Genomic DNA, 21,589 nt, shown 5'->3' with positions numbered 1-21,589 from the left:
AACTCATAAAACTATTTTTTAAACTAAATGAACGAGTTTTCTGCTGTTTAGGAAAAATATAATTAAGGCATTTGTTCTATTACCTAATTTGGAATATCATTACTTTGTAATGCGTTATATTCTTCTATCTTTGTTTAATTAAGAAATAAACAAGTTTTAGAAAAATCAATCTTAACATGCTGCAAAAATTTGAAAACGTATTATTCTTGCAATTTTCTATAATTTTATTATAGTTATTTAATATAAAACATACTAGGCTAATAAATCAGATAATAAATTTTAAAGCAAAATGTGCAATAAAATTAAAACATAAAACTTCATTGGTATTTCTCTTCGTGATGAACTTTTTCGTCAGAAAATTAAATTTAAAAAAGTCAAATTAATAAATATAATTTAAATATTTTCAACAAATGAAATAAATTATGTCTAATTCTAGGAAAATCTCCGATTAAAGAAGAAGTGCCATCTAAAGATAAAGCACCAAAAAAACAGCAGCAACAACCGAAACAACCGGAAGAAAAACAAACTCCTCCTAAGTTTGTGAAGCAACCTAAATCCCAAACTGTTCAAGAAAATCAAAAGACAGTTTTGGAATGCAAAGTAACAGGTCAACCAACTCCAAAACTTACCTGGTACAAAGAAGGTGCACCGCTCCATTCCTCTCGCCTGTACAAAATTATCACCAAGGACCAGACCAGCACACTCGAGATATCCAATGTTGGCTTGATTGGGCCAAACACCTACACTTGCACAGCTGTCAATCCTTTAGGAGAGGCAGTTACATCTGCCAGAGTCACAGTCCAAGGTATGTAATGTCCCAGTTCACTTATCTCATTGTCAGTCATAAATCTACTTCATTCAAAGACATTCCATTATTTCAAACTTAATTGTCCTGATCAAAACAGTTTAAGTGTAAGATAACAGTAAATAATCAGTTTCATCTTCTTACAAAATATGAGAGAAATTTTTTTTTTTCGGTAGCAAAGCGTATGATTCCATCTTTTGAATAAAATTGTGAAAAGCAGACTGTATATAATAGCTTTGAAAAATATAAGTCACATTATTGTGGATACCATCTGTTGATGAGCGTTGTAAATCACCACATAATTTATAATCAATTTGTTAGAGTGTTCAAGCAGTAGTTAACTGTAATTGCCGTTGACATCGTGCAGTTCCTTGTCATAATCCTGTTGCACAAAAATCCAATTCAACGTGTCACTAATAGTATAGTAGTTTTCCTAAACCACATCCGAATAGCATTTGTTTTGAATCCAATTCTGATTCCAACACGAACTCTGAATCCAGTTGCTTAAAATCTTCACCAATCTCTGCAATCCTCCCGAAACAAACTGCTGGGATATCTACGATGAAATTCAGCGGTAACTGCTCAGCGTGAAATCACTAACAAAACAACATCTTTTGAGTAACAGTTTTAAACGTGGCGCGCTGCGCTATCTTCGATGGGATTCAACGATTGGACTACCTACTCCTGAACAGAAAAATCCCATATCTCGAAATGGTTCAACGCGACTGTGCTCGATCCTTCCTCGGCAGAAAAGAAGCTTTTTCATGCCCTTTTCAGGACAAGTTCCAAAAATAAAAAACGTCTGTCCCATGACGTCATTTGGGCGCTCTGCTTGAAAGCGGTGTGAGGGAAGTTAAAATTAGAGGCAGGGCTGATTCGCTATCTATATCCCACTGCTCTGACTCAAATCCCCTGGATGCCGGGTGATTCCTGCAGAAAGATTTTCGTTTTTGTGTCATTTTTGCGTCACTCTTCATTAGTAATAGTTGAAGTTATTCAAGTTTACATCATTAGTTATTTCCTCCTACTGTTCTCAAGGTTGTTGCTTGTTCGAATGCAGCTTCTGTTCTTATAAAGTGAGGGAAATTCTGAATAGGTTTTAAGTTACATGAATACTCCTTTTGTAAATGCGATGAAAGCATTCGCATAAACATGCATAGATGCACATGAATAAATTGCTCTTTCATTATTAACAGAGAACAAATAATAACTTATTCTCGTTATGTATTTCTATTTAGGTCAACAACAAAATAAACTCAACCATACTATATCACGCCATCTAAACACTTTTTATTAAGAATGGCATAGAGTTTTAAGATGTAATCATGGGATTTAAATATGAAGATTTAATCATGAGTATAATTATTCTTTATAAATCATTTTATTTAATCTGAAAAAATATCCGTATTTTTAAAAATTAAAGTCTAATTTTTGTATTAATTTACTTTATAATGATGTTAAACAAAATACTTTTTTTTAAATTTGGTTAAAAAACCACATTAATTTCTTAATAAAAAGTTATGAAATAATATTTTAAGTTATAGTATAAAGTTATACTATATGCCAGCACATACTTTGATATTTGTTTTGAATATTAATTATGAAAAGATAAACTTCTATATATTTGTAATCATAATATAATAAAGAATGATATTTTATTGATTACTTTTACTAACCGTAACTAATTAGAAAAGTTTTCCAAATAAGAAATTCAAATTTTACTTTGTAGTACTAAATATCGTTAAAATCTTTATACTTTTAATTAAATTATACTATTTAGCTTTCATTATCTGTTTAATAATTTATATCTATTTGACATAAATCATAAAATAAAATATATAATGCAACATTTTTAATTCTTATTTCAGATTTTAAAATGCATACAAAAATTTAAATGCGTTAATTTCTCTTAAAAAAGAATTTTTATATTGACCTTACCTCTCAGAAATTTTGAAAATTTATTTTAATCCATCAATTAACTTTGAAATCTAGACATAATTTGGGAATGCAAAAGTTACTCTTATGGTTAACATTTCATTTCCATGATACAGAAATTTGCTTATATTTTCCTGAATCAAGATAAACATTGACTTGATTGCTTTTAATGAACGTTATTATTTTTTTTTGCATTTGCCAGTTAAATTATTCTACTTTTAACGTTAAATTTCATATTATCGTCGCAAAAATAATTTTCAATTTTTACATTCATCAAATAGCCAAGCAAATAACAGTTAAATTATCCACGCATAATTTTTAATGTTTTATTTCTTATAAAAATTTCAAATCAAATAGGATACGCTTTAAGTTTCATTTGTTGAGATGTTACTTATAACTAACGAAAAATAAGGTGTATTTTAGTGTTCTGTACTTCAATAAAACTTTTTCCGAGGGAATCTTACAACGAGGGAAACAATTTTAAAGCTTTTTAATTATTTTCAAATGGTGAAACTAAATTTTTAGTCTTTTTTGCATAGCGAAAAATACTTAATTTTTGTCTTAGGAATGAGAAATACGTTTAGTATACAATTTTTTTTTCTTTTATTGAACAGCAAGTAATGTTATAATTTTGAAAGCTTTTTTCACAATGATAATTTTTTTCCAACTTTAAAACAATCTTTTGAAAACCTATCAAAGATGACTGTAAAAAATGCGCTTATTCAGAAAATCTTCACCAATTTTGTTAATATTGTTTTAAATTTCTTTAATAATAATAAATCTAAAAAAAAAAGAATTTAAATGAAAATACTTTTTTAAACGAATTTTAAATATGTGTCGCAGTGAAAACTAATTTAATTAGTGTAAATGTTTGTTGCTGCAGGCTAAAAAGGCAGTTTCTGCTGTATTAAAAATTATTTCGACCAACATTTATAATTATGTAAAGAAAAATATTACTTAAAAGAATATTATGACAAATATTTAAATTATTACTTATTACAAACTTAATTAATTACATTTATGAACTTTGTTTGACTGAACTATTTAAAAAGAAATTATTACACCCATTGAAATATTGATATTAATAAATGAATTTTTAATAAGTTATCTAAGCTGTTACAGTAATCAAAATGTAGGCGAATGAATTGATATAAATTTGCAATAGATTTCTAATTCATGAATATTACCTAGCATTTTGTACAAATATATCTTTAAAATTTTATTTCTCATACAGGTATAATTTAAAATGCAATTTTGAATTAAGCACCCTTTGCTTGAATCGCACATAAAAAAAAAGAAATTTATAATTTTAAATTTATAATTTTAAATTAATATTTTTCTTAATAATAATGACATTCGCTGGAAATTTTAATTGAGTATAAACCGGAATCGCAGTTAAGGATTCGGGAATCCGGAGTGGAGTCTAACATTTCAATAGCTGACTCAACAGCTTTGATTCCTACTTCATACATCAAAATCTGTTCTATGTCTACTCAACTCTATATATTAAAAATAAAAGATTGTTTTTCCAAACCATGAAAAAAAAATGATGATAACTCAACGATGCATCGAGAATCTTTTGTAAATTTTAATGTCGGACGTAAGCAAACAAAATACATTCCATTCGAATAGCAACTTAGAAAAACGGCGGTAACTCTATTCCTCATACTCTATTCTAGAAGCGTAGAAAGTATGTAAATTAGCTTCGCCGTGGATAATCAGTTTTGAAGGAGAATAGAGTTTTACAAGGTTGAAAGTTGACGTTCCGATTTGATTTATCGGAGTTGAAAAAAAATGAAGTTTATTCTTGAAGCTTATACATTCAAACGTAAGCACTTAAAATTTTGCATTGAATTAATCGCAAAAGAAAGAATGGCGAAGTGCGATAAGTTCCACATAATCGAGTTCTACTCTTTTTGGAATGAAGAACATTTGTATATTAGCTTCTCTGTGAATAATCTACTTCAGAGGAGTAAGCAGTTTTACGAGGTCGAAAATTGACGTCGCTGTTTAAAACAGCAAACTTTTTTTTACTTAAAAAAAAAAAAAAATACTTTCTTTTTTATGCGCTTTTTCAAGAAGTTAAGTTATATTTTAATGTCTTGTTTCTGATTTTATATTGCGTTAAGAGCATGATAATTAATTAACTTAGAGTTTAAGAGCAATATAATTAATATTTCAATAACTTGCTTATTTAAAACGTAAAGAACAAGAAAAAAACAATATGTGGGAAAAAAGCTGCAACAAAAAAGTTGCTTAAGACAATTGTAATTACACAAAAAAAAATTTTAATTGAATAAATACAAAGTGTACTTTAGCTTTATTCAAAAACAGTTAAGTCGTTTTTTTTTCTTTTTTCCTTTTAGTTGTTATGATTATCTCTTTCATAAATATATGTTTAGCTTACTGTGTTTTTTTAAAAACAAAAGGTTTTTTAAGCTTTCCATTTACGGTTAGTTAGTATTTTTAAAAATACTCTATATCGAAACGAAGACTTAGGCATTAATTTATATTAATCTGTAGCAAGCACGGTCCATTTTGTCATAGCGTTTTTTCTATGAAAGATTTTAATGACGATTGAAATAATTACTATCAATTATTATGTAGATAAGCAGATTTGTAAATGCAATTCAAATACATTTGACCTCAAATTGAAATTTACTGACAGTACCAAATGTACATAGGGGTGAAAATATTGGGAAAAATATAAAGCGCAATTTTTTTAAAAGTCCTAAATTCTGAAATGAATTAGTAAGTAATGAAATTATTATAAGATTTAAAAAAAGAAACATTACTATGGTTCTGCTTGCAAAAGAAAGAATTTCAATATTGGAACTTATAAAAGTGAATTGGTATTAGTCTCTGTTAAATTTCTAGACATTATGTCTATTTATATAAATGTTTATCTTAAAATGAGTTGCAAGAATTTTAATTAACATTTTAAGGAAAACAGATGAAAAATCTACTATTTTGGAATAACAATTATAACATCAAATAAACCACCGATTTTAAATCTGCTTTCTTTAAAAATCTTATAAAATGTTCTTCTGAAGCATTTTAAGATAAATTTTAATTTTAACTGCACGTATTAGTATATTTATTACTTTTTACTGCAGAGCCATATAAAAATGTGTTTTTTTTTTCGATTACTTTATTTTATTTTAGAAACGTTCTTGAGATATATTTTCTTTAACTTCAAAGGTTAAGAATCGTTTTGATTTTAATATTTGCGTAGGCGCTCTTTAAAATATTAATTATTTAAAAATAAAAGCTTAAAATAAGATAATCTACTCTTTTAGTTGCAAATGTTTAGAATAAAACTATCTTTAATGATATATGATGAATAATGAACAGAGTGAAGGGATAACGTACTATTTTGTAACGTACTTACTATTGGTACTTACTATTGGATAACGTACTTACTATTTTGCCGTACCACCAAAATTACAGATTTTACATTTTTTACTGGAATTTTTCATTATGTTTTGCTAGTTTCCTTTTTCTTTTTTCAATTTTTATTATTATTGTGATTTAATTTTTTGGTATCAATTTTCGCCCACCTTCGTAAACCTTAATTAAATTAAAAGTAGCGTATGTATAATGAAACTGAAACACGAAATGGGTTTATGTAAAACTCGTAATAATGCACCTACTGTAAAAAAATGGGATCAAATTACAGTGAAAAGTACCAGCGCTCATTGTTCCGGTTTTACCGTAAAATCTATTTTTATTGAAACATGTTATGGAACAAGGAATCTGATTTACCGTAATTTTACAGTAATAATTACTATAAAATCACGGAATTACTCTAATTAAATAAATATCACTGCAAAAATTCCGATATATTTTAAGGTAAAGTGGATTTTACGAATGATGCACCCAAAGCACCAGTTACCGTAATTGATTTGGAATATTTTGCAGTGCATCCTTTCTTAAGAGTTTTAAATAAACTCGTGTGTTTCATTTTAAAGTGTTGCAGTTTCATTAAACATACGTGAAGTTTAATTACATTATAGGATTATTATTATTTTACTGTGTGGGAAAGGTGAGCGAAAGGAAAAATATATAATTTATTTAGTGTAAAAAAATATTTGTTTAAAGTTTAATATGGTCAACTTTTCTAGTTTAAATTTAATTTTTTTCAATATCGACTACCATATTCAGCTCAGTAGATAATTTAAAGTAAAAATAATCCTGATTTTTGTAGGTAGCGGTAAACCACCAAAATTTACAGAGCCACTGCAACCAATATCTGCAGTTGAAGGAACAAAGTTAGTTTTGAGATGCGTGGTCATGGGTTCTCCTGTACCTGAAATTAAATGGTACAGAGAAGGAAAAGAAATACGTCCAACGAGGGATTTTAGTCCTACATATGATTTACAAACTGGCGAAGCCACTCTTACAATTCCAGAAGTATTTCCAGATGATCAGGGCACTTTCACATGTATTGCCCTAAACAAACACGGAAAAGATGCCACATCGGCTGTACTCACAGTTACAGGTAAGCTGTATTCACTGAGATATGAAAGGCTTTGGTTAATATAATATAATCTAAATTGTTCAAATGAGAATTTCTTAAAAATGTTTTTGGAGAAAAATTCAAGATTTCCATGCAGATAATTAACTGTTTCAATATATTTTGCTGCAATCTGGTGGGAGTGCCGTTATTTTGTAAACTATCTGGAAACAACAATAGGTAAAAATCTGATGTAAAAATGACTTATCTGATGTAAAAATTACGTTTATAAAATTATATATTCACAGTAAAAATTCCGGATTCAATTGCGTTAAAAATTATCCGCACTCAGGGAGAGGTTAATAAATTATATTCAAGATAATTTATTAATAATTCCTTCATAATGAAAAATTATTAATTCATTAGTTTCATCATAATTCATTACCAACTCATATGAAAGTTTTCTTGTACATACCAATTTATAATCATGAAGATTAATGTAAAACATTTAAATAATAACAGTAGTTAATCTTTTTAATGAGATTTCATAATCATTTGTACTAATAATTTATATTCTCTATTATCTACTTTACAAATTTTTATAAAAAGATTAACTTATTTATCTGTCGTATAATATTTTTAACTTTTTAAAGAATAATGACAACATTATCTCATTTTTGTAGAAGACATAGTTATGATCGAAAAATCAGATTTGTATGAACCACCGAAATTCGTAAGACCACTTTTACCTATCGACGCACCTGAAGGAGAACCCCTGGAAATGATTGTGGAAGCAAGTGGTACACCGACGCCAACTTTGCAATGGTATGCTTTGCTTTAAACTTTTTCTATCAAAATAAAACTATGTTTTAAGAGATGTGTCTGTTATGAAAATATCTCTTCTGAGAGATAAGTTTGACTGTAATTAACTGTTATTATAAAACCTTAATATTATCTTTAAAAAACACTGAGTTCGGAACATGCTTTTCAGGCATATTTATCTTAAGCATTATGAAATTTATCCAGTTATGCTTTTTAAACTTTTCTCAAGAGATTTAAATTTTGAAACTATACTAACATTTGTTTTGGAACATTTTAACTCAAACATATTGACTCATATCATTTGAAAAACTGAATTCGCAACCTAAAATGCACAAAGTTATAGCAGGCAATGATGAAGAAAAATGCATGCGATTGTGGCATTTTCTTTTCATTTAAATTAAGCTTCAAATCGAAGTGAAAAACACTTCATAAAATTAAAAAATATCAACGTGAAAAACTCTTTAAAAAGTTATTTGCTTTGTTTCTATGGGCAAATATTATGATTACCAGTGACAAAATAAAAAGCCGAGAAATATTTCTTGTTTGAAAATATAAATTGCATATTTTCTTTTACTGAACATGATGCTTTACCATAACAGACGGCAAAAAATTTCAATCTGCAATAAATTTTTTTCTAATTGCAATTTTTTTTTCTTTGATGAATCTCCAGCAGCATTTAGTAAACATCTCTGTTTATCATTAACTAGCAAAAAGTCATTTTCTTTAATGAATATAATGCTTTAAATTTGCGGCATTTTTATTGGATATTTTGCTCCAAGGATAACGGAATTTTTGACCAAGTATGTCTCGGTCAATTTAAAATGGTATTTTGCATTCATGCTTAATGAAATCGAATGCGATTTAACTTTCCTTGGAAATTCTTCTAGTCTCAATATAAACGTAAGGTACGAATGCATCTAAATAATTCACAGATATTTTCACTTGTTTCATTTTTCTTTATTTAAACATTAGCTAATCATTATTCAATCACCGTTTTTATATGTTTAAATATGAATTCCAATTCATGCAATTTAGAAAAAATGTTTTTACAAATGAACATGTATTTTTTTAAACAAACTATTAAAAAAAAGTAAGTCAAATGCGTCGCTGCATTATTTTAATCTTTATATTTAATTTATCACACACTCTGAATTCTTATATAATTAATAATAAACATGTGATTATAAAACTAATAACAAGCATGTAAAAGTAATCAATAATAATCATGTGGTAGGTATCACAATAATCAAGAACTAAAGCCATCTCGAGACTTCAAAATAACGACCGAAGGCGGAAAATCATCTCTGTTGATAGCGGAAGTATTTCCTGATGATGCTGGCATTTATGGCGTCAAGGCAATCAACAAAGCTGGCCAAGCCTCCACCACAGCTACATTGAATGTTATAAGTAAGTTTGCAGACTTGCTCATTATATCAGTGCTTCCCTATAACAATATACTTTAACAAAGAATACAAAGCAACAATCTTCTTCCAATAATAAAAAACTTATTTAACAAAGCCCATTACTTAAAAATTTGTCATCTACAACACTACTCTTTTCAAAATAAAAACTTCTTTTAACAGTAACATCTTTGACAATTTTCTGTAGTAAAAACCTTTGATTAAAAACACTCTTCAACAACAGAAATATTCTTTTAAAAATAAAAATTTGTTCCAGCCTTAAACAGTGATCTATATCTAAAGCTTATAATTAAAATGCTCCTTAACAATAATTTTCGATAATTATAAAATTTAGTTCTAACAACAATGCTGTCTAACAATATTCTACATCAAAAGTCTTTAACAACCTTTAAAATCTATAGAAACACTTAATTTCACTAACATTTTAAGAGTTATAAAAGATTTATGCATAAAAAATACAGTTATGTACTTTTTTTTTGTTACGTAATCTACTTTAACTTTTATAACTGTTAGTGAATTGAAGTGTTCTATTCCTGTCGATTGCATATAAAATACATTCGAATCCATATTTCACTTGCCTGGATATAAATAACTCCTTAACTATTAGATACATAGTAATTACCTTCAATTCAGCTTAAAAATCTACATCGTGAACATTATATCACTTTCCTAGATAGCAACTAGTAAGTTTTGTCCCCTTTGCCTCCTCTTTGTAAATTTTAGATAAAGACTAAAGCTTACCCAGGGAGGATTTAATTTTAGATATTCGTATAAATTTTATATTCATGCCTTAAATATCCTAAATCACATTTTTAAAACACATAACAGCTTTCCCATAAGTATTTCTGTATTCATTTACACGGGTACGGACATCAAAGATTAGAACCCTATTAAGTAAACGGCTTTTGAATTTTTTGGTTCGCTGTTGGCGCAAGTAGATTTGATTTGAAGACCAAAATCTAAGTAAATAGCCTAATTTCAAAGATAGTCGTGGTTCATTCCTTTCACAAAAATTATTATCCCATGTAAATAGGTATGTTTTTATGTTTGACCCCTGCACCCAAAGCCTTAAGAACAAAATTTTTCGCAAAAATTCAAAAACAACAAAAGTGTTTGTTAAATTTGTATAGAAAGCATTTTCTGAAAGTTTCAACAAAATGAAAAATGTCAAGTACCCAACCTTATCAAATTTGCTCGATATTTTTTTTTATAAAAAATATTGGCTCTTCGAAAAAAATACTTTTCAATATTCCTCTTCTAAAAATGAAAATTATTTCTGACAATAACACTCTTACTTCTGTAGCAACAGTATTTGCTTTAATACTTTTCTTATATTAACTATAAAAAAACATTATCTGACAACAACGTCTTTATAACAATTAAAAGCCTTTAATGGAAAATACTTTTCAACAATATTGCTCTTCTAAAACTAAAAACTAATTAATTCATTAATTAAATTAATGTTCTTACAAAAATACTTTTTCAGAATATCTTAGAAAATAGCTTGTAATTAAAATATACTTTTCAACAATATCCTTATTTTAAAAAAAAAATTATTTCTAACAATATCGATCTCTACAATGTACCCAATTAATTAAAAAATATTCTCCAGCAAATTAAATATTCTAAGGTGAAAAATTATTTCCATCAATAATACTTTTCAACAATATCGTTATTTTAAAAATAAAAATTTTTTCTAACAATAATGATCTTTAACAATATACCCAATTAATTAAAAAATATTCTTCAGCAATATGAATATTCTAAGGTTAAAAATTATTTCCATCAATAATACTTTTCAACAATATCCTTCTTTTAAAAATAAAAATTATTTTCAACAATATTGATCTTTGATAATGTACCCAATTAATTAAAAAATATTCTTCAGCAATACAAATATTCTAAGGTTAAAAATTATTTCCACCAATAATACTTTTCAACAATATCGTTATTTTAAAAATAAAAATTATTTCTAACAATAATGATCTTTAACAATGTACCCAATTGATTAAAAAATATTCTTCAGATATATATATATTCTAAGGTAAAAACTTACTTCTGTCAATAATACTTTTCTACAATGTCTGACAATAATAGCCTTTAATAAAAATGCTTCAAATAGTAATACTCTTAAACGATAATATTCTTATATTGGGTTGTACGAAAAGAAATGTGGGTTTTTTTAATAAAAATGAAAGACTATTTTCTTAAAGTGAATATCTACTTATTGACTAACTTATTGTCCATTCAGGTTCAATACCTTTTGTCATTTTATGGCAGTAAGATTTCACGCTCATAAAACTTTTGTTGTTTGCTGGCAAAAAACTGATGTTTATTTCTGACATTCTTATTTGAAGAGAAAGTTTTGCCGTCCAAGCAATTTCGTTGAGAATATTGTCTTAGACAACACATTTCTCGTTCTCAGTGATAATGCTCTTTGAAATTGGATCGTTTTCTTGAGGTTTAATCAGCGACGCGTTGATACGTTAACTCGATGGCGTAAATTTCTTTTCTTAAAACCATGAGGAAATTAGATATCGGTATTTCATTTTATTTAATAGTGATCGTTAAACAGGCGACCCATTTTTTTTTTGGGGGGGGGGGAGTTTCGACTACTAATGTTCAACGGCGCATCCTTATAATTTTAAATCTAATCTAGAAGAGAATCAAGGGAACTCCTAGATCCAAAATTGGGAGAAATTTGCCTTCGTGGAGGACTTTTGATGGAGCTTACCCACATTTTCGCTAAATGGAGAAGAAAACCTCCCACGGTTAGCTTGACGATAAGGGAACTCGAACCCATGATTTGTCTACCACTGATGAAATTTTACGTTAGCACTGTGGTCGGAGCAAGCCGGGGGCGGAATTCATATCGATCAGCCATCGCTGGGATTTGAACCCGGTTCACTCCGTCAAAATTTCACCATGTCATCTTTTAGGTCAAAGTTGCCAGATCTAAATTTTTTAAACCAGTCTCGGCACTGGCGTACAGCCAACACATCATCTTCACACACATCGCATAAATTTATCTTGCTTGAACAGAATTTTTACCTTTTCATTAATAAATTCAAAATAAAATAAAATATGCCGAATTTTCAAAATAAAATATGCCGAATAAGCTGCTTATCACTTATTGTATTTGAAAGGGCACCAACCACAAAATAACTGCTCAGAATCAATGGAATATTTTCACAATTAAGCCTTGCCATGCCAGCTGTCAAAGTATGTAATGATTAAGCGTCTTACCACTAGATTGCCTAAGGAAGTCATTTTGACTACTTTTAATTTCAATTAGAAAAGGAATGATGTATATAATGGCACAATTTCTTAGAATTTTGTGACTTTTTGTACAACATATAATTTTTTTATTGTTAACATTTACTAATAACTTGTTATATAACTGTATATAATATAAAAAATGTTAAAAATTAATTTAAACAAATTTAATTACGATCCAGTCATTCTTACTGCTTTTGGGCAATATAGTAGGTATATACTAATTTTCTGTCTTTCTAGTGTTAAGTGTGAAGTTAGCAGTGAGAGAATATAATTAAGTTCTCTGTTGGGAAAAAAAACGATGTTACAAACTATATTAAAAACGAACAAGCCAATAATAATAAAAAGCAATTTTAATACAATGCTCTTTAAGAATATCCTAAAATAATTGCTTTTAATAAAAACTTGTTCTTAACAATAATAATCTTACGTAATAATATTGTTTGATGACATAACGATATTTGTTATCGATTAATTGATTTTTCCTCACAATCCATGTGAAATATGGTCTGAAAAACGCATGATCTAACGCAGTAATACTATTTGATGCTAACACTAATTAATTAATTTATTTATTTATCGCAAATGCCCAGAAGATTGGCTATGACGCCATTAGTTCTCTGGCCTTCCAATATCTCTGAACACTACAATTTAAAAACACAAGTGCACAACGCGATTCAAGACGAGTAGCATCAAAAATTTGATGTTGTCCACACAAAGGACAAAAAGGAGAATCACAAAACCCAAACCAATACAAATAAGCAGGCAAACAGTCATGGCCTGTAGTAAGGCGGAAAAGTACCCCAGCTGCTGTTCAAGGAAAATCTGGAATCAACTGTTTTTCCTCAAATTATTAATTAATATTAATTACTTATTAGTAATTAATTAACAATATTTATTGTATCGATATTTTTTCTTCTAATCCAGGTGAAATAGAGTCACCGAAACCTGAACCAGTACCACCGATATTTGTTAAGCCTTTGATCTCACAACTGGTACCGGAGGGAGAACCGGTCAAAATGGAAGTGGAAGTCCTGGCCTCTCCAGATGCAACATTCACTTGGCAATTTAAAAAGAAACCCATTAAATCTTCCAGAGACTTCCAAGTTACGAGCGAGGGAAATAAGTCTGTTTTATTGATCTGTGAGGCTTTCGCTGATGACAGTGGGGCTTATACTTGCAAAGCTCAAAATGAAGCCGGAACAGCCACAACTACTGCTACTGTGACCATTGAAAGTAAGATTCATTTTATGTTATAAACTGTATATATAATTTTCTTTACATCGATGGAAAATTTATCAGTGAAAATTTATATCCATGAAAAGACGAAAAATTTCTTATACGAAGCTCTCACTTCTTTCCTTAAATGCCCAATAAACTTCAATTCTTCCGGTTCTTAAACGAAGTATTTATCATATTAATATAAAACTTAATAAAAATTTCATTTATATTTATTTTTCAAATGCCCACTACATTTGGCAACTATATGCCATCATGGTGCTTAAAGGGTGCTATTGTTGCTCTCTTTTTCGCAAGCAGCACATAGGTAAATAAACGTCACCCCAACCAAATAAGAAAGACATATCACATAGTGAGAAATTAAATCTATACCCAAAGATGCATTCGATCCAGAACATTTCTGACATCAGATCAGGCTCCTTGACTAGAGAAAGAAAGGTAAACAGAGATTCGTCCATCTTATTTTTATAATGTCTTTTTTTCACACGCTTTGATAGCAATGTACTACTCTTAACATGTACATGCTGTACAATAATATAGTGATCCCGTTCTTTACAAACAGCAGCTGTCTTTTTGCAATGAGCCAGTCTATTTGAAAATGTCTCCAGAATTGTAAGTCTTATTGCAGAGATCCCACAAACTACTAGAATAATTAGAAAAAATGTCATTCATCTCTATTTCAGCCTAATTTATTTAATGCAGTTTACAAAAACCGTGATTAGCGTAAGCGTATTGGAAACAGCCTTATTAACAGGTTTATTGCAATAAGCCTAAGCGAATTCAGTCTCCTTTAATTATGTTTCTGATATTTTTGGCACATTTTGAGAATGCAGGTGATGTTTTCAAATAGCAGTATTATTTCAATTAGCCCGGAGCATATATAGTTTTGATAAGGATTAAGTAAATTAATAGATTAGAGGCGGTGGTTACAGAAAAATCTATACATATTAATATTTTTTTTTTGTTTCTATTAACCTCTAGGTCCTCCGGAAGAAGAGGTTACAGAAGCTCCTAAATTCACTACTCCCTTAACTCCAGTGAAAGTGATGGATGGTGAAGAAGCTAAATTATTTTGTTATGTAAGTACATCATATATAGTTTTTAGGTGAATTATACAACTCTTAACAAAATTTTGTAGGTTTACATAATTTAACGAATTTTGTTTATAAAAGAGAGCTTTAAAAAACAGGATTTGAAAAAATTTTTTTATTTAAGACTCGATTGATTTATTAGTATTAAAAACAACTAGTGGGCTGCCCCCCCTGCTCGCTAACGCTCGTCAACCCCCGAAAATTGCTACGCAATCTTATATGGTTTGCTTCGCAAACCAAGCTCGCTTTGCTTGTTACTAACTTAGGTACATTGCAAATGCACAAAATTCTAAGAATTCAAAACAATCATTCAAATCCATATAACAACTTTTTTTTAAAAAAAATTACATCTTTTTAGTAAATACTAAGTCATTAAAATAAATTTGAATTCAAATAAATGACATGTAATTCGTTAAACCTATTAGAAATGTGCTATAGTATAAAATCTTAAGATAAAATTTCTAAAACTGATATCTCTTTAAAAAGGTTAAAATTTTGGCTATAATTAAGTCTATTAAAAATTGAAATAAGTGAATTGCAATGGAAAAACCTGCATAAACAAATAAGTTCTAGTAAAACAAATAAATTCGTGATATAAATCAAAAATCGTAAAACAAATTCGTAATATATAAATTCGTGAAAAAAAGCGCTTTCGACGAAATACTGAAATAGAGATCTATCGACAAAGACTACTCACTTCTGCCTAGCTTATGCTCTCCCTGGTTATTTCAGTTTCCGTTTTAAAAAGCGCTATACGTTGAGCCATCTCAGCTAGATTTGGCATGTGACATTTTTAGCGGCAGTCATTGGTCGATTTTCTAGCGTTGCCATTCGGGGAGTTGTAATGAGGCTTTTTTTTGTCGCGTGTAAGAGAATTATAGATATGGATACTCTGCTACTGTAATTTACTGTTCTAAATTGTTAATAATAATTTATTCAAACTTAAATAAATATAAATGCGATTTGAAGCTAAGCAATGTTTAAGACAAAAAATTACGTGTCCGTCAAAATTGCAAAATGAGATTTCGTGTTCCCCCCACCCAGGAACTGTTGCTTGGTGACTACTCGACCAGTAGTTGTTACACTGATATTGTTTTTTTCTTTTTCTTTATTCCAAACATTAATGTTTCCTGGAAATTTCCCCACGCACAGTTAAATTTAATACGAATCCTAATTAGAGGTGAGACAGGCCAAACTGTGCTTGGGCTTGTTTAATGAAAAAAGGGCTTCAGCCTCAGGAGGGTTCAGACTCGTGAGGAAATTTCCATAAACGTGTTGACCACTTTTAAACAAATATTTTATTACATTTATTAAATATAAAATTTATAATTAAGTGTGATAAAAAAAATTCTAATCATTCATTACTTTGTCTAGGCGTCAAAAGCCAAGTAGTGAGACCTTAAATATGTGGCCTTTATTTGACGTATATCTTGGACTCGGGATTTAAGTAATCCTATCTATCTCGGACTCGGCTAGCGTCAAAATTTTTCGGGCTCGGACCACTAAAAGAGAAACCGCACTCATCTAAAATCTCAATAGTAATGTATATAATAATTCGCGGTATTATCCAGTTCGTGTTTTTTTCTGTCACGATTTTGATATTCGCGGTTTTGTCCGTCGTTATTTTGAAACTCTGATTTCCTTCGTTTTTTTCTACCGTTGTTTTGTTCCGTATTAAAAATAACGCTATGCTGTTGTCGTTGTCTGCCACTTAGGCAGAAAGGGTGAGATTGTTCTTGATTTCCAGTTGCGCTATCTATCGCCAAGAATTCGACCTTTGCAACAACCATACGTCACACCCGTTTATAGGGAGGACCCATTCATACATCCATTTATTCGTCCACAGATCGCAATTTTGACCTGAACGACCAATCTCCAATTCAGTATCCTCAGAGGTATTGATTTGTTCTGGGAACATGGATAACTTTGTGACGCGACAGATTTAACATGCATCTGTCACCATTTACTTCATGGGGAATCTTCGACTGGTTGGATTCTAACTCCCGTCCTCACGAACGTGAGTCCAGCGCCCTGTCAACCAGGCTATTGAATAACACTATAAAATGTATTTTTGATTAGCGAACAAAATGAAGTGGCTCTGAAGAATGAACAAAATTAAAAGCTGTTGTGAGTGTAAACTGAAACAGAACATCAAAACTTGCTTTTGAGTGCGATTGATACTCAACTATATTTTTTTGTAATACAAATGCTTAAACATATGTTTTTTTATAGGTTACTGGCTTACCCATGCCCAAAATAACATGGTTGCATAATAATCGAGAAGTTAGAGAAAATTCCGAGGTATGGACTACTTACCGAAAAGATGGTTATTGCGAACTTTTTCTCTCTGAAGTTTTTCCAGAAGATATGGGGGATTACATATGCAAAGCTGTTAATAAAGCTGGAGAGGCCATTACTAGATCAACTCTAACTGTTGAATGTACGTATGCTTATTTTCTATCTTTTAAAAAAATATATAAAACTAATAATTGTATTAAGAACATAATATTATTTTTTGACTTAGTATTTAAGTGGAAAAAAAATGCTAAACTGCTAGCAAATCATATGTGAAACATTAAAACATATTTGATTTCTGGAGAAAAAAGAAAAGATTTGAAAACAATTCGTACAAAGCTTCAGTGGACAATCAAGCTAGTTTTGATGTTTTCATTCTGCCTTCCCTAATAGAGATTAGACAGATTTTGACATCATGTTCCTTTCTGACTCACTCAAATATTAATTTGAAATCCTTAAAGTGTTTTCGACCAGGATTCTAAAAACATATATTATAGGACACTCTGTATCTATGTATTAAATCTTTGTGAACAATGCTAGTGAGTGCATTTGCAAATGGTATTAACTTCTATCATTTATACCTCTGTTACCACTAAAGCTCCAGTATGCATATACCAGATTTGTTGCTTTTAAATGTGGAATCAAGGCTTTCCACATTTTTTCCTATAATGTGCACATTAACGGCTTCCGTATTATTAAAATTCTCAAACCCTCCTTGTAATAATATTCTCATTTAATTGTCATGATATTTTAAACTATTGGTTCTTTGCATTTTAGTTATTTAATTAACTGACGATTGATTCTATCAAATAATTTGTTGATTATTTCATTACATTAATTATTATTCATTCTGATCATACTGTTTAAGCCAAGATCTTATTTTTACCTATAACAAGTGCGTAGTAGGTATAGTAGAAACTATCTAGGTAGTGTGCAGTTTAACTAGATGATTCGCTAAAGTACCAAAAATTGTTTCAATTCTCGAAATACATTAGCTAATCTGTTCATTAATTGGATAACCTGCAGATTAATTGAACTCTGCACTTTAGTTGTAATGGTGGCAGCTACACTCCTATGAAATGATGTCTAGATACAAACAGCATTGAAAAAAATGTGGTCAAAACTACCAGAATATGGTAAAATATGCAGTGTGGCTCCATGGGAACACCAAAAAGCTTTATTACCAAACCTTTTTACACCAAAAGTTAGTATTGGTAAAATTAATAAAGAATAATATTTTAAAATGTGGTAAAATTTGGTAATTTTATTACGATACCGTAGATTATAGTAAGTATAAAAACCATTTGGTAGGTTAATTTAACTTTTCAGATTTGTATTTTTGTCTAAATGTGTAGTAATAAGAACAATAATTTCGTAAACCAGAATTTCCGTTAAACCGTTACCATTTAAACGAAATAATTACCAATAAATGGCTTATACCGTATATTTTGGCTTTATTAACAAAATGTTATTTTTTTACATGAAATGTTTTTGCCACACAATACGGTAATTTTACCAGAATTTTTTCCCGTGTGGCTACAAGCCATTATTCCACAAGCGTTTAGGTTCAGAGTTTTCAATATATATATATATATAAAGATATTTAATAGTGTAAATGATACGAAAAGTGAAGACTTACCTGCTAGTTCAAAATGTACGAGTTTAATATAATTGTAACTACACCTATAAATATCAAATGTGCAATAAATATTACATATATGTATAGGAATACAAATAGAAATTAACATTTTACAAAAATACCGAACAACTGATTTTTTATAACTTTGCTCACTTTTTACGTTACGGAAATTAATATTTTGTTTAAATGCTCTAAACTAAAATTTTCCATTATAGCATACGAATACATACCAGATTCAGAAATTGCTACACTAAGCATGGATAAAACCACTTCAGCAGAAGCCTGTTTGTCAGAGGAATCGAGTGCAGAAGAATTCGTCACTGTACCAGATTTGCCTGAAGAAGAAGTAGCTCCTGACACTCCAGTTAAAAAAGAAAAATTTGAACTTCCTAAACAAGAAGCGGGAACTTCTCCTAAATTTATCGTTCCGTTAGAAACAGAAATTGAAGCTAGACCTGGACAGACGGTTAGGTAAAAACCCATTAGTAATTTTATAGAACTTTAAACTAAACATACTGAATTCCACGTTGTAAAATTGTCAGTTTGAACTGCTTTTTGGAAGAAACATTTAGCTTTAAAATAATACTGACCAAACTTAAAATAATCTAATAGCGTGTTTTCATAATAACCTAACATATATTTATTATACGTTTAAACATATATTTATGAAGAATAAGTTTGAAGTACAGTCAATATTATCACAATCCTCCCCCCCCATTTAGGGAGAATATTAAAAAAGGAAACAAAATTAAAGTATTACAACACATTTTTAACTACCAAAACTTCTTGTCAATTCATAAGTTGCATGCTAATATTTTGTAGTGCATGCTAGTACTACAAAAGTATTTTGGCTAGCATTTTGTTACTAGTACATGCTAGTTTCATGAAATTAAAACTATCGTGTCAACTTTTTTTTCCCCATTTGTCTGTCTTTGGGTGTTTAATTAACAGACTTGGAGTAATTATATGATGAACTACATTTTCAAATCGATTAATGGAGTGTTTTTAATGTATTGTTTTGGTGACTGCTATGGTTTCTATGAAGGCCATCAACTGTTTCTTTGTATCACATTGCCTTTCGGTAAAAAAAGGAAAAAAACTTATAAAATACTTATCTACAAAAAGTAATAAAGAAGAGTTCGGTATAAAAATGTAACCATAGGAAAAAGTGTGACTTATCACTAAATTCTATATTAACTCCTTTTAGTTATGATATATTTCAAGCGCAATTCAAAATTTAAAGTCCGTTTTATTGTAAACTTTTTGTTTACTTTTGAAAAATGCAGTTGTCTTCTATTCTTCGATATAGTCACCATGCTCACTCAAACACACTTCATGATATTCTCACAAGCTACCAATCCTTCCCACATGAAACTCCGCCAACTTATAGTGGTTTAAAGTATCCTCATCTTGAACTAAATACTCAAGCCATTTGTAAATTACTGTAAAATAACAATACGGAAAAAGTCCTAAATAGGGGGGGAATCGTTAAATGTCGCAAACGATCTTGTGTTAGTCCAGTATCTCGATGTCGAGCGTTATCATGCAGCAACGTATTTTCGCAAATTTTTCAGCAGTAGACATTTTTCGCCCTGTGAAATCTTTTTACTCAATATATCTCGGCATTCGATGAGATTTACAATGGAAGCGCACATTTTGTGACGTCATAAGCAGCAAACGTGAGTCAGTTCAATACGAGACGAAGTGTTAGAATACGAGGCAGCTTACCGAATAATAATTAGTTTTTAATAAAAATTTTGCGCTCCACCCACCAATAGAGGATACGCTACGACACAGCGGAAGTCCGATTTCGAATCACCTTGAAAAAATTTCTACGCTAAGGCTAATTTTCGAATCAGTTTTCTAAAATTTTCTATGAGGAGGTTAAATTCGAAATCACCCTTGTAAAATTTTCAAAGAGGGGGTTAGTTTTCGAATCTTCCTTGTACAATTTTCGAAGAGGGGGTTAGTTTTCGAATCTTCCTTGTACAATTTTCAAAGAGGGGGTTAGTTTTCGAATCTTCCTTGTACAATTTTCAAAGAGGGGGTTAGTTTTCGAATCTTCCTTGTACAATTTTCAAAGAGGGGGTTAGTTTTCGAATCATTCTTGTAAAATTTTCATAGTAGAAGTTAGCTTTCAATTCACTCTTGTTCAATTTTCTGCAACATTTTTTTTCTTCATTTTACCTCATAAACTTAATTTGAAATCTTGCAGATTGGAATGCAAAGTGTCTGGCGTACCGAAACCTAAAATCATATGGTACAAATCTGGAAAAGTACTGAAGCACTCCCAACTGTATCAGATATATTACGAACCAACAGGGATGTGCTCTCTGACGATCACGCGGTGCACAGAAGAAGATACGACAGAATTCAGCTGCGAGGCACAAAACAGAAATGGAGTCGATATCACTGTCTCTAAAATTATTGTCACAGGTTGAGATTTTTATTTCTATTAAGCAGCATTACTTTTCATACTCATATTTACGAGAATAAACTCTCTTATATCTTTGTTTTCCTTTTAGGTTTTATCATTGTTAAAATATTTCAGAACATACGAGGATTTATTTAGCGATTAAAATAACACCTAAAATATAAATTAAAAAAATT

The 21,589-nt window shown here is 29.7% G+C and overlaps 1 protein-coding gene across 9 annotated transcripts in view; it reads left to right on the top strand.

Annotated features, from left to right (window-relative positions):
• The window catches only part of LOC107439667 (uncharacterized), a 392,882-nt gene that overhangs the window by 267,030 nt on the left and 104,263 nt on the right, over window positions 1–21,589 (top strand). For 7 of the 9 annotated variants that reach the window (XM_087168215.1, XM_087168222.1, XM_087168218.1 and 4 more), the window contains 9 exons: window positions 437–805; window positions 6,948–7,241; window positions 7,880–8,021; window positions 9,253–9,425; window positions 13,643–13,951; window positions 14,936–15,033; window positions 17,278–17,485; window positions 19,195–19,450; window positions 21,195–21,415. The exons of the other annotated variants lie outside the window; for them this stretch is intronic. In XM_087168215.1, coding sequence (XP_087024341.1) covers window positions 437–805; window positions 6,948–7,241; window positions 7,880–8,021; window positions 9,253–9,425; window positions 13,643–13,951; window positions 14,936–15,033; window positions 17,278–17,485; window positions 19,195–19,450; window positions 21,195–21,415 — 2,070 coding nt within the window. The remainder of the gene's footprint in view (window positions 1–436; window positions 806–6,947; window positions 7,242–7,879; window positions 8,022–9,252; window positions 9,426–13,642; window positions 13,952–14,935; window positions 15,034–17,277; window positions 17,486–19,194; window positions 19,451–21,194; window positions 21,416–21,589) is intronic. 9 annotated transcript variants of the gene reach the window in all.

The sequence above is a fragment of the Parasteatoda tepidariorum genome, chromosome 7 (assembly GCF_982258835.1).
Source record: "Parasteatoda tepidariorum strain Cologne lab strain chromosome 7, Ptep-v5.0, whole genome shotgun sequence".
Classification (NCBI taxonomy): domain Eukaryota; kingdom Metazoa; phylum Arthropoda; class Arachnida; order Araneae; family Theridiidae; genus Parasteatoda; species Parasteatoda tepidariorum.
The sequence above is the reverse complement of the archived record's forward strand: the minus strand, read 5'-3'. Positions and strand labels throughout refer to the sequence as shown.